Consider the following 14,492-nt stretch of genomic DNA (forward strand, 5'->3'; position numbering starts at 1 on the left):
CCAAAAAACGTGCATACAAATGAGGTTGGCAGAGAGTAGGAAAGGTTTGCTAAATTTGTATGTGTCCATGATAGCAATTGGCACATGCTAATAAACATAGAAAAAAACATAGAATAAACATAGAAAAAAAAAAAAAAAATCAAAGATCAACAGGAGGGATGCCCACTCCCTCCCACCGGAAGAGAAGGCGAGCTTCCAGGTTCAGCAATGCACTCCTGGTGCCTCCTTGCCTATTTACATAGGCCACTGCAGTCATGTTGTTTGAGAAGACTCGGACTGCCTTTCCTTCTAGGGTGCTGCCCAGGGTTTGCAGAGCTAACTGTATCGCTCTGAGCTCTAAGTGATTAATCAACCACTTCCTCTGAGATGGGGACCACCACCTTTGTAGCGGGTGTCCCTTGCAATGAGCTCCCCAGCCAAAAAGGCTGGCATCTGTCATCAGATCTGTCCACTAGGAGATGCATAGCGGCATTCCTCTTTTAAAAGACTGTGACTCCAGCCTGTTCCATGCCTTGCCCGACCATGACAGCAGGAGGTCCAGGGTATACGATTGCGGAGACCACCTTGAGAGGAGCGAATCCTGAAGTGGACACAAGTGCGTTCTTGCCCAGGAAACCATATCTATTGTGGCAATCATGGATCCCAGTAGTTGAAGATACTGCCAAGCTGGTGTGGGGGGGGGGGGGTCTGCAGGCTTCGAATCTCCTGAATTTGCCTCAAGAGTTTCATTTTGCCTGCTTCTGGGAGGAAGATCCTGTTCTGTGCCATCTCAAAATGAAGTCCCAGGTATTCCAGGGACTGAGTCAGGATCAATTGACTCTTTCTGAAGTTAACTACCTAGCCCAATGTCTGTAGGAGCTGGACCACTTGCTCTACCGCTGTCACTTCCTCATCCCTCGAGGGTGCTCTTATGAGCCAATCGTCCAGATAAGAACATAACAATTGCCATACTGAGACAGACTGAAGGTCCATCAAGCCCAGTATCCTGTTTCCAACAGTGGCCAACCCAAGTCCTAAGGACCTATCTAGATGCCAAGTAGCAAAACAGATTCTATGCTGCTTATTCTAGGAATAAGCAGTGGATTTCCCCAAGGCATCTCAATAATGGCCTATAGCATGGCTGCCCAATTCCAGTCCTCGAGACCTACTGAACATGCATGAGAGAGATTTGCATGCCAAGAGGCAGTGCAGGCAAATCTCTCTCATGATGTGTTGCATGGCATGTGGAACAACGACCCCCTTCAGATGGGCATCCGCTGAACATCTGACATGAATCTGAAGTATCTTTAAGGAGTCCATTTATACTGTTTTCTGTCAAAATTAGGGGCTATTGAGTCAGATGGGGGCATTAAAATAAAATTGGGAAATCCAACATGGCCGCCACAATAGCGATTCTGGTGCCTCCCTCCCTAGACTGAAGCGCCCATGTTATTTTAAACAATGGAAACTTTTACACCCAGAGGGGGAGAGGGAAAAGAAGCAACAAATTAAGAAAACTTACAAAGGAGAGCTGGAAAAGCTAGAGATGAGCATTGAATCAGGAATGAACCTGTGCAGGATGGATGGGCCTTTCTGTCACTCTCTGCCATCACAGCATCCTTTTCTATATATTCACTACTAACATGTTTCAATTTTTTTGAAACAATCAAGAAAGAAGAGGAACCCAAATCTCCACAAAACACAAAAAAGTGGAGTCTCGGAAAGCTACTTGTTACCTGCTGGTGAGCTATTGAGGGACTGTTTCCTACCCTTCGGGGACCCAGCGTTTCCAGAAATTGAATTTCCTGCTGGTGAACTGTGGAGCCGCTCCCCGAGCAGGCACCTGCGGGTTCATCAGGACCTTGTCTTTTTTCTTAAGAGGCGCTGCTGTTGTGGTGCAGCCGCAAGGCCTCTTGGGAGCCCTTGGAGCCACGTGGAGCCAAGTGGAGTTAAAATTGAAGAGAATGGAATATCTTGGTAATATTGTTCCTTATATAATCACGTTCGTTGCAATGTATTACCTTTTAGTTTTTGTTTAACATGGAAAAAAGGAAAGCGAAACTTAAAAGTTCAACTCCAGTCTTAATGGGTCCGATTGACCGCCACTTGTTACCGGCTAATGTTAATCCTATAATGTCTAACGCTGCGTCAACATCAGGGGCATCTCTCAGTCCCTTGGACAGAACACCTCCACTCCCTCCGGTAACTTCTTTAGAGGTCAACCCATCGGGTAGACCTATTGAGTCTCTAGAAGAGCCCCAGCAGGGAATAGCATCAGCTCTGAGTTATGGAACAATGCCTAAGGCCATCTCTTTTCAAGAGGAGGCCCCTACCCTGCAGGAGACTCATGAGGCTCCTCAAGAAATTTCCTTAAAAGATCTTTGGTTGATTAATGTACGAGTTGAGGGATTGTTGAAGTCAGTAGCTATTCAGAATTTAAATTTTTCTCAGGAAGTTATTCATAAGTTAGAAGATAATGATTCCAATGTAAAGATTTGGGGCAAACGTCTTGCAACAATTGAATCTCAGATAACATCTTTGCAAACATTTACTGTCTCAGCTGTAAAGGATTCCCATGTAATACATTCAAAGTTTGAAATGTTTGAAAACTTTTTAAGAGTTAAAAATCTGCGTCTGGTTAATTTTCCAAGGACTCATTTATTAACACCTGAAATTTTATTAAGGAAATTCTTTAAGGAAATCCTTGATTTAGCTAACGCAGATTTATTACCTATATCAACATGTTACTATATTCCACAAAAGAAGAAAATTACTACCGAAACAGGATTAGAAGAACTTGCCTCCACAGAATTTGATCTTACCGTTTTTTGGAAGACCCTCAAGATACTATTTTGACTAGAGCAACATTATTGGTAAAATGTTTAAATGAGTCTGACAAAACACTGATCTTAAAAACTTATTTTCATAACAAAAATAAGAAGTTCTGTGGAGACAATGTTCTAATGTTTCCGGATGTTGCCAAGGCAACTCAGTTTAAAAGGAAGGCTTTTTTGGTATTAAAACCTCGAGTCCTGGCAATTGAAGCATCCTTTTACTTAAAGTTTCCTGCAAATGTTTGATTAAACATCAGGATAAAGATTATATTTTCTGGGACCCTTTACAACTTGAGCAATTTTTATTTGTTCAAGAATCTCATAAAACATAAACTGATAACTACTGATTTTCTTTTGGAGTTAATTGGAAATACCAGTAGAATTGAGAAAGTTAAAATTTCTTTGAAAGATTAAATAATTAGTTTTACTATTACTTGAAATTTCTTTAAATATTGATTATTCTTTTTTGTTGAAAGAAGGTAACCTCCCTAAATGTGGTAATTTTATGATGGTAATATTGATCTTATTGATGATGACATGGATATAATTTTACTTTGCTTAAATTTCCATTCTTATACTTTGTATAATTGAATAATTTTGAAAATTATAATAAATAATTAAAAAAAAAAGTGGAGTCTCAATAGTACTTCAACTGGGGAAGTGAAGGAAAAAGTCATAAACAACTGATAAAAGAAGTCTTTATTGATATCAATTGATCTGACCTGACATGGACTGTGTTTCGGCTCCACCGAGCCTGCAACAAGAGTTGTGTGGCCAACAAAACTTATGGAGTTTATAATACACATAGTATGTATAATGAAAAGTATGAGGAAAAGGTTTCTATCTCAATTGCTTATCCAAATAGAAACCTTTTCCTCATAGGTTTTGGTTTCTTATGATACCTACTATAGTGCATTGAAAACTACATACATTTTGTTGTCCACACGCCTCTGATGCAGGCTCGGTGTCAGGTCAGATCGATTTACATCAATAAAGATGTCCTTTTATAAACCGTTTATGACTTTCAGTTTCTTTCACGTCCCTGGCTGAAGTACTGTTGAGACTCCACTTTTTGTGTTGCTTCAGTTTTTTAAACACACTAAAAATTGAACCACGAATGCTGCCATTCTCCTCCCTTTCCTCCTGGCAGGGACACACATTGGAGCCGCTGGACCTTAGAAATCCCTCCAGTAAGATTTTACTCCAATTCTTAGGTGGAACAATTTGGTCTCTTTCCTGCTGGTAGGTACAGCAAAACTTTCCTCTCCCATCTCTTCCCTTGGTCTCCCCTGTGGAACTGCCATTGTTGTTTCCATTATTTCAGCTTAAGGGTGGGAAGAAGGGGAAGGGTCCCCCCCTAATGTGGGGTGAAAGATTTTGTTGGTTGGTCAACTCCTCCCTAGAACCTGGGATTAAGGGCAATGGCCACATCTCTCACCTCTCCACCTCAGCTCTCTGGCTCGGATTGGTGATAGCAGCAATATAATGCATGATGTATTTGCTGGCTTCAGTCTTTCCAGCTCCGCTTTCCCCTGAAATGCAAAACAAAAAGGTGCCATGAGCATGGAAGAAAATCCTAATACTTAATGGAATAGGGTTACTAGATGGCCGGATTTACCTGGACACGTCCTCTTTTTAGATCACTGTTCAGGCGTCTGTCTGGGTTTTGAAAAGCTTTGAGCTCGGGGCTGCGTTTAGAAAGCATCTGCGCAAGTGTGGATGCAACGCAGTGATGTCACATGCGTACACCTGCGCATGCTTAGAGGCCCTCCGAATGCAATTCCGAGCTCAAGAAGAGGTTGGGGGGCGGAACGGGGTGTGGCTTGGGTGGAACAGGGCAATGCCGGATGAAACTGGGCGGAGCCACGTGTCCGGAATTTATTGTTGTAAAATCTGGAAACCCTAAAATGGAACAGCTCGCAGCTGGAGTGCAGCTACATTGGAGAGGATGGTTGAGAGTAGCAGATAAATGCAGCTACCTCCTAGTAGGGAGCACAGCAGAAGTGGAGGTTGGCAGGGGACCAGAAGCGAGTGCCCCCCCCCCAAAAAAAAAAAAAAACCCAAAAAGCAACACACTATTAGCTCTCCAGGCACACTGGGCTCACTGGACAATGTGCCCACAGGGCATAGGTAAACTTCCTTCTTTGACAGGAGCCTCACAGAGGGACGCTGACAACTAACCTGTAACAGTAAAACCACAGCAGGATTTGCCAGTGGGATTTCTTTTTTTGTTTTAATCAATTTTTATTAGAATTTTATAATGAATATAAACAATACAGGCACCATTTGTGATATTACAATCTTTCAACAAAGCATATAAAAAAAAAAAAAAAAAAAAAGGAGAAAACCCCCAACATAAGTATATCTCAATCCCGCCACCCAACATAAAGTAAACCAATACAGGCAATAATAACCCCCAACAAATTAAACACCATGAGGAAGTCCTTTCGTTGTTCCTTCAAAAAGACTCCCAATTAACCACACCTCTCCTCCCCCTCTATCCCACCCTCCCACCCCACATGAGGAAATAATTAAATGCACTGAAATATTTTGTCCCAAGTCCGCCTTTGGAAGTCATAATAACCATAATGCTTAGCAGCTATACATTCCATCTGTGCAAGTTTTCGCAATTTCTCTAACCATTCCTCTTCTGGTGGGCCAGTAGGATTTCTTATGGCCCTTCTGGACTATCCCAAGAAACACAAACTCACACAGTAGCTGCACCAGGAGAATTTCAGCAAACATCAGACCTCAGAGAGATAACATAGCAGGAAGGTGGTTACTTAACATCAGCCTGACTCCAAGATTTCCCCAGCCTATTTTCAGAATGTGGCTTTATCCTCTCTTCAGCAGGGCCAGCGTTAGAGGAGTGCAAACAGGGCAGTCGCCCTGGTCCCCAAAGCTCTGGGGGGCCCCTGTGAGCTGGCATATCCGCCCCCTTCTAAGCATGCCAGTCCGACGTTGCCTTCACCACCACTTACATTTTTGTTACAGGGGAATGCCGGCTGCAGCAGCGACTCTGAAATGCACCCTGCGGCCTTCCCTCCCCGCGTTCCTCGTGCCATGTTTTGCATGCTGCGTTCTGCCCCCCATGATGCAACTTCCTTTTTCAGCCTGGACAGACCACGGCACAAGGAATGCAGGGAGGAAGGCCGCAGGCTTCATTTCAGAGTTGCTGCTACAGCCAGCATTCCCCTGTAACAAAAATGTGAGCGGAGGTGAGGGGGGAGGTCATGCTGGGCCAGGAAGCCCCCAAGACTGTTTTTTTGTGTTTTTTTTAAAGTAGAATGAGGGTTGGGTTCAAAGACGTCCCAGGTGGGGAGTGAGGGGGAAGGACTTATAGGGCCAGAAAAATGAGGGAACTAGAGATAGAGATGGTGGGCAATGGTATGGAGGGATAGAAAAGGAGAGTAGTTGGATGTGGGGTGCTGTGAAGGAAAAGGGAATGAGATACTTGAAGGGAACATGGAAAGAGAAAGGCAGATATGGTGGACCTGGGGGTGGTGTAGAAGAAGGGGGGAGATATATAGAATAAGAGATAGGATAGTTGGAAAGGGAGAGATATGGTATGGGAGGGCAGTTGGGAAGAGAAATGGAGAAAATTGGACTTGGGGATGGAAGTAGGATAGGTTTGGGGGTGGAAGGGAAACAGATGCAGCATCTTTTTTCCCTCTCTCCCTCAAGGAGGGTGAGAAAAACAGAAAAGAGAGGGAGAGATGTTGGACCATGGGGAGACAGTATGAAAGATGGACCCATAGGAGGGAAGAGAGGTTGGATAAGAAGATGGTAGGGGAAGGAGAGGAAGGGACAGGGAGATAGAGCCTCATGAGAGAGGGAGGGTGATTCTGGAAGTGGTGAGCCACATGGAAGAGGTCAAAAAGCGGATGATAAGATAAATGAGAACACTAAATATAGTGGCAGAAATGTAGTAATGGGGAGTAGATAGAGGGAAATGGGAGGATGGGAAAGGAGTAAAATGGGAAATGGAAGAGCTACAGAATGAGAGGAGGTGGAAAATTCACAAGTAGTTGAAAATGTAAAAAGAAGGGTGAGAAAGAAGGTAAGATTTGAGTGGACAAAGGCAGTAAAGAAAAAAAGGGAGGAAAGCTGAAAGGGCAAAATCAATATGTTGGAGACAGGCATAGTGAGGGAATGGAGCAAGAGGGAAGAGGAGAAAAAAAATGGACAGTAGACACTGGAAAGACAATTAGTAGAAGACAGACAAAATCAGAAAGAGAAACGAGGACCAAGATGATGGAAAAACAGAATGTCCAGACAAGGTAGAAAAAAGTGTTTTATTTTTAATTTATTAACTGGAATATGTTGGCATCACAAATAGAAACACAGAAACATGATGGCAAATAAAAGCCAAATGGCCCATATAGTCTGCCCATCCGCGGTAACCATTATCTTTCTCTCCCAGGCCCTTTTGAATTTAGCACAGTCTCTGTCTCTACCACCTCTTCTGAGAGACTGTTCCATGCATCTACCATCCTTTCTGTAAAAAATGATTTCCTTAGATTACTCCTGAGCCTAACACCTCTTAACTTCATCCTATGCCATCTCATTGCAGAAGTTCAAATTAAAGAGACTCGACTCATGCGCATTTACATTAAGTAGGTATTTAAACTTCTCTATCATATCTCCCCTCTCCGCCTTTCCTCCAAAGTATACAGGCAGATAGATAGGCTTAAGAGCGATAAATCCCCGGGACCGGATGGCATCCATCCGAGGGTCATCAAGGAACTGAAAGGGACTATAGCTGAATTGCTTCAACTAATAGCCAACCTGTCAATCGGGGAAGATTCCGGAGAACTGGAAGGTGGCTAATGTTATGCCGATCTTCAAAAAAGGTTCGAGGGGGGACACGGGAAACTACAGACTGGTGAGTCTGAACTCGGTACTGGGAAAGATGGTAGAGGCGCTGATAAAGGACTGCATCAATGATCACCTTGATGGACATGGGCTGATGAGGATCAGTCAGCACAGTTTCAGCAAAGGCAGATCTTGTTTGCTGAACTTGCTGCACTTCTTCTAGGGAGTAAACAGGCAGATAGACAAGGGCGACCCAGTCAACATTGCATATGTGGATTTTCAGAAGGCATTTGACAAGGTTCCACATGAACGACTACTTTGGAAAATTGCAAACCATGGAATCGAGAGTGAAACACTCAGGTGGATTAAAAACTGGCTGGAGCATAGGAAACAGAGAGTGGGGGTAAATGGACAATACTTGAACTGGAAGAGCGTCACCAGTGGGGTGCCCCAGGGCTCAGTGTTTGGACCTGTGCTCTTCAACATCTTTATAAATGATTTGGACCCTGGCATGAATAGGGTGTGTCTAAGATTCAGATGTCTACAAGCGCTTTTCACTTTAGGTACTGCTAGGCAAGATTCTATAAATGGCTCCTAAGAAAACAAGGATTGGTGCTGTTGGGTCAGACCAGTGGTCCATCGTGCCCAGCAGTCCGCTCCTGCGTCAGCCCTTAGGTCAAAGACCAGTGCCCTAACTGAGTCTAGCCTTACCTGCGTACGTTCTGGTTCAGCAGGAACTTGTCTAACTTTGTCTTGAATCCCTGGAAGGTCTTTTCCCCTATAACAGCCTAAGGAAGAGCTTCCAGATTTCTACCACTCTCTGGGTGAAGAAGAACTTCCTTACGTTTGTACAGAATCTATCCCCTTTTAACTTCAGAGAGTGCCCTCTCGTTCTTCCTACCTTGGAGAGGGTGAACAACCTGTCTTTATCTACTAAGCCTATTCCCTTCATTATCTTGAACATTTCAATCATGTCTCCTCTCAGTCTCCTCTTTTCAAGGGAGAATAGGCCCAGCTTCCCTAATCTCTCACTGTACGGCAACTCCTCCAACCCCTTAACCATTTTAGTCGCTCTTCTCTGGACCCTTTTGAGTAGTACCGTGTCCTTCTTCATGTACGGCGACCAGTGCTGGATGCAATATTCCAGGTGAGGGCGTACCATGGTCCAGTACAGCGACATGATAACCCTCTCCAATCTGTTCGTGATCCCCCTCTTAATCATTCCTATCATTCTGTTCGCCCTTTTTGCCGCCGCCACACATTACGCAGCCACACATTCTCAGCTGCTGGGTAAGATGAGGTAACAAAGCACGTCTGCTCAGTCCAAGTGCATCACGTGACCCCCCCCAAATCCAGCTATGTTAACTGCTCTTACCACAACCTCTGGCAATGCATTCCAGAGCTCAACTATTCTCTGAGTGAACAAAATATTTCCACCTATTGGGTTTTAAAAGTATTTTTCCCTGTAACTTCATTGAGTGTCCCCTAGTCTTTGTAATTTTTGGACAAGTATCAATCTTCATAAACATAAGCAACCATTACAGATTTCCTTTGGATGAATATGGATGGGTTTTGGTGATAATATAGGTTATTTACGTTATCTATTATGTACTGATAAATTTGAAAATAAAAAAAAAAGAAACCAGTACAGAAAAACACAGAATGACAACTCACATTTCTCAAAGGAAGACTGCACCCTTAACAACCTTACAATAAAGATGCTTAAAGGAAACTTCAGGAGCACACAGGAACCAAAAGTTTTCAAATTTAGAATAATTAAAAACTTTGAGACCTATGCAAAACAGCACAATAGAAACATTGGCTTTTCTCACTCGTTTTTGAGCTATAAATTGTTACTGTCTCATTATTTCCCACCCCCTTCCACAAGTTGTTCTAACATATGCAGATGACCTAAAACCTACATGAGTTTGTACTATTTAAACCCAGCGTAAGTGCATCATTTCTGCACTGACCTGATAAAGTGGATAACTCTCAAAAGCTCGTCAAAAATACATTAAGTTAATCCAGCAAAAAGGTTTCAGCTACAACTTGGTTGTTGACACATTTCTATACGACCCAACTGACTAAAAATAGCAGTCACAATTCTCTGCTTGGAATACAGAGAATTTCATCTTCCATCGTATTTGGTCATTTCAAAAAGCCAAGTTCTTCTCATAAGGTTGTCAATTCAGTTCTACCTTTGTTTTCAGTAAAGATTTGTACCAAGGGCCCCTTTTCACCCCCTCTGCCTTTTATAACTAGATACCAGTTCACACTAAATTCTGGTCTCTTTGTCTCTGCTTAGACTTTGGTGCTCATCTGAGCATTCCTACATTTCCCTCTGCCCAGTAGAAGGGAGTAAGTCTTACCTGATATGACAATGCAGGTGTCCTTGGACCGTCTCTTCATAGCCTTGTAAGCTGCGTCAGCAATTGCGAACAAGTGGGGTGGTCGTTCGTATAGCTCCCGCCCCTTGTATTGCTCAATTGTGTCTCTCCCATAGATGTTCAGGGTCTTGTAGGGGTTCATCGAGACTACCACCTCACCGATGAACGTGTAGATACGGCCTTTCTCAAACCTGTGTGAGACCAATGTGCAGAATGAGGAGGCAGAATCAAGGGTGTCTGAAACAGAGAGGGAGTCTTAAGACCATCAAAGTTAGAACTGGCAGTACTCCATCCAGTGTAGCAGAAGAGGGCATAAGTTAGGGAGGGGGAAGAGTTTAAAAACAACAAACACACACTGAAACAGATGAATTTTTTAAAGCAGATGGGATGATACTATGAAACCAGATTACATCCCACCCCTCAAGGCCATGATTCATTCTAGGGCTCATAATTTTAAAACCTTCTAGATAGGATAAGGCAGATGTGACTCTTCAGATACAGTTTAAGATCTTATTGCTGACCTACAAGTGTGTTCATTCTGCTGCCCCCCAAAATCTCTCTTCGCTTCTCTCTCCTTATATACCTCCTCAGATAAGTCACTCTTAACTTTACCCTTCTCCTCCACTGCCAATTCCAGACTTCGTTCCTTTCATCTAGCTGTCCCCTATGCCTGGACTAAATGACCCGAGTTTGTCCGTCAATCCCCTTCCCTTCCCGTGTTTAAAAGCAGACTGAAAACCCACCTTTTTGATATAGCCTTCAATCCTTAACCCTACTCCTCTGCCCTCCAACTCAGCCCGCTGATTAACCGTTCCCCTTAATTGTATCCATGACATCCTGTTTCTCTGTCTTGGATGTTTAGATTGTAAGCTCTTTCGAGCAGGGACTGTTTTCTTCTTCTTTGTGACTGCGCAGTGTTGTGTGAGTCTGGTAGCGCTATAGAAATAATTAATAGCAGTAGTAGTTTGAGTTCCAGCTTTACATTCTATTGGCAGTGATGCTCTGTATGGAAAATGAGGATGTCTGGAATGGGTGCTTTCTGGACACCATAACGGAGCAAGTATTTAGTCGGCCTTTTGCAGACAACATTAACTGGGCATTTTTTTTTTCCAGATAACCTTGTTTAGATTCAGCTCAAGGTTAAATATTCGGTCAAAAGTTAACCACAAAAGATTGCCCAGTTTTTTCATGTCTTCTGTTTGACAGGTCAAAGTTATCTAGGTAACCCTGACTGGCAAGTACAGAATGCCAGCGCCGACTGGCCAAAATCTAACTGTGACCCAAGGCATCTCCAGTACCATCCTTTTCCCTGAATTAGGGCTCTATTTACTAGCAAGCATTAACCCTTTCAGGACCAAGGGACATATTTGTCCCATAACTTTAAAATCCTATAACTTTTGATTGGGATAGTCTACAGTTCTAAATTTGATATGTACGGATTCCATAGGATACTGCCTTTATGTAAACAAACTGGTTCCGACATTCATTCATTAGCGTCGTTGCCAGATTGACGAGAAGATTCACTTGCCACACTGTCTATAAGCCAGAAGTGTGATTTTTTTTAAAAAAAAATAATGATATTTCACAAAAAAAATCAATTTTTTGGCATCTGCAAGCCCTTTTTACCATAAAAATGTCGTCAAAACCACAAAAATTGGCCTACGATCCTTATGGTCCTGAAAGGGTTAACCAATTAGTGTACATTATTAACAAGCCTAATTCTCAATTTACTTGGATAATAAAAAAGTGAGCTGGTCAGCAGGGAGAAAGTTCAAAAGAGAAGTTTGTCCAGCATTAGCTAAACATGGACCCCGTTATTGCAGAAGGTGATGTACATGGATAGAGATGGTCATATCACAGTTGGTTCAAGACTGGGTTAAAATGGGAACAGATTTGTGATTTTCAATGGCACACCTTGTGTGATATGAGTCCTAATGCTGTAGTTCCCTGTCAAAACCTGTAGGATTTTCTAACTGGTCCAGGTGAAAACCAGTATGCACAGATCCAAATCATGTATAGTCATTGTATCTATCTGGAAAAATTACCAAGTATAAGAATAGCCTTACTGGGTCAGACCAATGGTCCATCAAGCCCAGTAGCCCGTTCTCACGCTGGCCAATCCAGGTCACTAGTACCTGGCCAAAACCCAAGGAGTAGCAACATTCCATGCTACCGATCCAGGGCAAGCAGTGGCTTCCCTCATGTCTTTCTCAATAACAGACTATGGACTTTTTCTCCAGGAACTTGTCCAAACCTTTCTTAAAACCAGCTATGCTATCCGCTCTTACCGCAACCTCTGGTAACGTGTTCTAGAGCTTAACTATTTTCTGAGTGAAAAAAATTTCCTCCTATTGGTTTTAAAAGCATTTCCCTGTAACTTCAAGTGTCCATTAGTCTTTGTAATTTTGGAAGGAGTGAAAATAAATCCAAACAAATACAAACAGACCAAGGATTTTACGAAATAAAACGGTCTAAAAAGATGTCCTTGAATCATCATGCTTTGGCTACTTCAGATGAACAGTTGAGAAAGGTGAAGTAGTAGCATCAGACCGGAGAGAAGGGGGTGGGACACTAGTAGGGCCACTCTGTCTCTAGGGTTGGGCTGGGCACCACCATTCTCATTGGTGTTACAAATGAGATTTTTCTTCAGTAATGATGTATAAATGTGCAAGAATATCGCTATGTTAATTTCCCACAAAAAAAAACAAAACACTAAATAAAGCAAAATCTCAATAGAAAATCAGAGAGCATCCTGTATTTAACCCACAGCAACCACCAGATGGTTCCATTGTTTTATTATTATCATTTTTTTAATTATTTATATTCTGCATATCCTACAATTCTGTGTGGATTACAAAATCAAAACTCAAAAGGTGGATACCAACCTAGGGCTGTTGGCATTGATGTATTCTTGATGGGCCAGCACGATGTAAGCAGTTCTGGGTTTGTTTGTTTTTTTGTTACAGACTGGTCCTATGCCATCCCTTGTCCGAGGGAGCCGCATGCAGGCGGTCAGTGTTTCTGCATGTGGTTTCATGCCTCTCTGTATACTTTGGAAAGCAAAGCAAATAGTTCAACTTCAGGAAAGAAAAAAAACCCACAAAACCCAGCTATGTAAGCAAAGAGACCTTAAGGGTGAAAACTGTCTGCACTGGTAGCCAAGGCGATAAAGAATGTTGCGGAGGGAACGTTATACACTGGCGTTACGCAGTAAAGCACATCAAAGTCATCTTACCCTGTTTCCCCGATGATAAGGCAGGGCCATCAAATAAGACAGCCCCCCCTTTTTAGAAAAAAATGTAAAATAAGGCACCCCCCCCCCGCAAATAAGCCACCCACCGATACCTGCGCTTACCCGAATCGGGTGGTACGGTGGGTGACTCCGTGCGGTCCCTCCGTCTACCGCATTTGCCTCCATGGCTGCGTGCCGCGCCTCGTCATGAAGTGAAGAGGAGGAAGTGACAGGACTGCAGCGCGCGCACGTGACTCCGCGCAAGGAAACACAGGCAGCTTCCCTCATCCCTCCCTAACGGAGACTGCAGGAGTTTGTTCACGGCCAGAACATCCAAAAGTGAGACACGCAGACAGGTTTCTTTTGCTGTGAGCAATACCACTTACTGTATATAAAGCCTGTTTAAAATGCATACGGTATATAAACAATGGTTTCACATTGTCAAGTCCCCTCTGATGCTGCACCACAGAATAATCTCTTTACTGTGTTTCCCTGATGGAGAACATTGGGGACATTAAATGGTACAATATATGGTAGGATGGATAAAGCTGGCCATACACGGTACGATTTTTCGGCCGACCGATTCTTCAGCCGTCAAATAAGACAGCCCCCCCTTTTTAGAAAAAAATGTAAATAAGGCATCCCCCCGAAAATAAGCCCTAGAGCATATTTTGGCCTTCCAAAAAAAATAAGACAGTGTCTTACCATCGGGGAAACAGGGTATCATTTTCCTGTCTACCAAATTTAAATGTTCAGGTAAGATTCCTTTCTAAAGCCAGAGGGTCTCTAAACCTGTACTATGGTTGCACGCTGGGGGGGGGATAATTTCTGAAAAAAATGTATACATAGGTTAACAGATATGAACGTTACTTCCTACTACAGGTAAAAGGTAGAATTGGCAGGATGTCTGGGTTTCCTTGGACATGTCCTCTTTTTGAGGGCTCCATCAGGCGTCCTGTTGGCTTTTTTATTTTTCTAATTTTGTCTGGATTTTGGTGACAGTGCGCACAGGGCCACTCTGCCGCGCACTGTGACTGTCAATTGTGCCCTGGAACAGGAACTGACATCAGAGGGGGGCAGAGGACCGTCAAAGCTAACAGCGTGTGCTTCAGTAGAGCGGACTTGCGTTGGAAGCAGCAGCAGGACTTATTTACATTGCCTGAGAAATTTTGGATAGAAAGTTTCCTTTAGCTGATCTCACACTCCTCATATGCTAGGAGATTTTCCTTTTCTACACTATTTCCT

General features: G+C 43.1%; 1 protein-coding gene across 1 annotated transcript in view; it reads right to left on the bottom strand.

Annotated features, from left to right (window-relative positions):
* The window catches only part of MYO1D (myosin ID), a 227,078-nt gene that overhangs the window by 144,714 nt on the left and 67,872 nt on the right, over positions 1-14,492 (bottom strand). The window contains 2 exon segments of the mRNA XM_033918408.1: positions 4,252-4,345; positions 9,998-10,206. Of these exon segments, the coding sequence (XP_033774299.1) occupies positions 4,252-4,345; positions 9,998-10,206 (303 nt within the window).

Source organism: Geotrypetes seraphini, chromosome 13 (genome assembly GCF_902459505.1).
Source record: "Geotrypetes seraphini chromosome 13, aGeoSer1.1, whole genome shotgun sequence".
In the NCBI taxonomy this organism is placed as follows: domain Eukaryota; kingdom Metazoa; phylum Chordata; class Amphibia; order Gymnophiona; family Dermophiidae; genus Geotrypetes; species Geotrypetes seraphini.